This window comes from Sinocyclocheilus grahami, unplaced genomic scaffold (assembly GCF_001515645.1).
Source record: "Sinocyclocheilus grahami isolate Dianchi unplaced genomic scaffold, SAMN03320097.WGS_v1.1 scaffold43.1, whole genome shotgun sequence".
NCBI lineage: Eukaryota > Metazoa > Chordata > Actinopteri > Cypriniformes > Cyprinidae > Sinocyclocheilus > Sinocyclocheilus grahami.
In genome coordinates, this window is record NW_015505222.1 from 1,645,372 (window position 1) to 1,646,536 (window position 1,165).

Consider the following 1,165-nt stretch of genomic DNA (forward strand, 5'->3'; position numbering starts at 1 on the left):
CACACACACACACACATTTAAATACATAATTTTTATAAAGCAATATAAAAATACTACATATATTTTTTAATGTTTAACCGTCATGAACATTTCAAGTAAAAAAAAAAAACACTTCCATTTCTTTCACGGAAATCAAGTAACTTTTTTCCCCCTTGATTTTGGGGTGAAATGTGACCTGGACATTTTTGGTGAGATTCACCGATCCACATTTTGCAAATATTAAGCCTATTTAAACAAACTGACATTTTTCATAGATGTTACTTTGAAGTAAAATAGACACAGCATTTTTGTAACACTGTGCCCAATCTTGTCAATCACTGTGCCACTGTTTGCAATCTGTGCCCAACACATGTATGTTATGAACAGCAAACATATAACGCTGTGGCGTAAAACATCCATTTACAGGCGCGCGCGCGCACACACAATTTCTCTTACAGACACGGTTGTGTCACATTAAAACACTCATTCTTCTATTTCCAATCACACTACAATTAATTGTCTCTAAATTTCACACTTACACAAAACAAAACACCCCATTACAGAGGTGTAGCTCAGGGAGGATATCAACAAGTAGCTAAAACGTTAGCGCAACCCTCCCAAATCTACTCCACAAAATGCCTTGGGTAAAAAACAAATATCCATTTTCAAAAGGTTCTAGCTCTGACTGACATCTGGATCCACACAGGAAATGACATCAGCCATTCCTGCCCCAGTATCAATGGCAGTCACTGTGGCCGCTGTGGGCGTGTCCTACAGCTGACATGTATAGCTCCTCCCCCTTCCTGTCCACCCCGAGGTGATGAAGGGAGGGTACTCGCCATCAGAACCGTCAATCAAGATCGATCAGCCAATCAGTAGGAGATGATTCCTGAAGAGGCGGGGCTTGCGGGCATGGCCTGCAAGTTCCCCGATGAATTGGATCGTCTCATGTGAGGAAGAAGGTACGAGTCGCTGCCCAGCTGGTGGACGTCAAAGCGATCCTCCTTCCTGTAAGCCAGACAGCGGCGGATAAACGCCTGCGGAGGACAAGAAAGAAAATCAGACCGTGGTTTCCACTAATGGTCGACCGATATATTGTCAAGGCCGATATAACGGCCGATATTTGTATATATTTTCAAAGATCGGCATTGGCCGATAAGTTTTTCTGTTTGGCCAATGTGTTCGA

The 1,165-nt window shown here is 42.6% G+C and overlaps 1 protein-coding gene across 1 annotated transcript in view; it reads right to left on the bottom strand.

The window, feature by feature from the left end:
• Positions 1-83: 83 nt before the first annotated feature.
• Positions 84-1,165, bottom strand: part of LOC107582356 (serine/threonine-protein kinase tousled-like 1-B) — a 19,783-nt gene continuing 18,701 nt past the window's right edge. Inside the window, exon 21 of the mRNA XM_016268151.1 lies at positions 84-1,016. Within this exon, the coding sequence (XP_016123637.1) occupies positions 852-1,016 (165 nt within the window). The 3' untranslated portion in view covers positions 84-851. The remainder of the gene's footprint in view (positions 1,017-1,165) is intronic.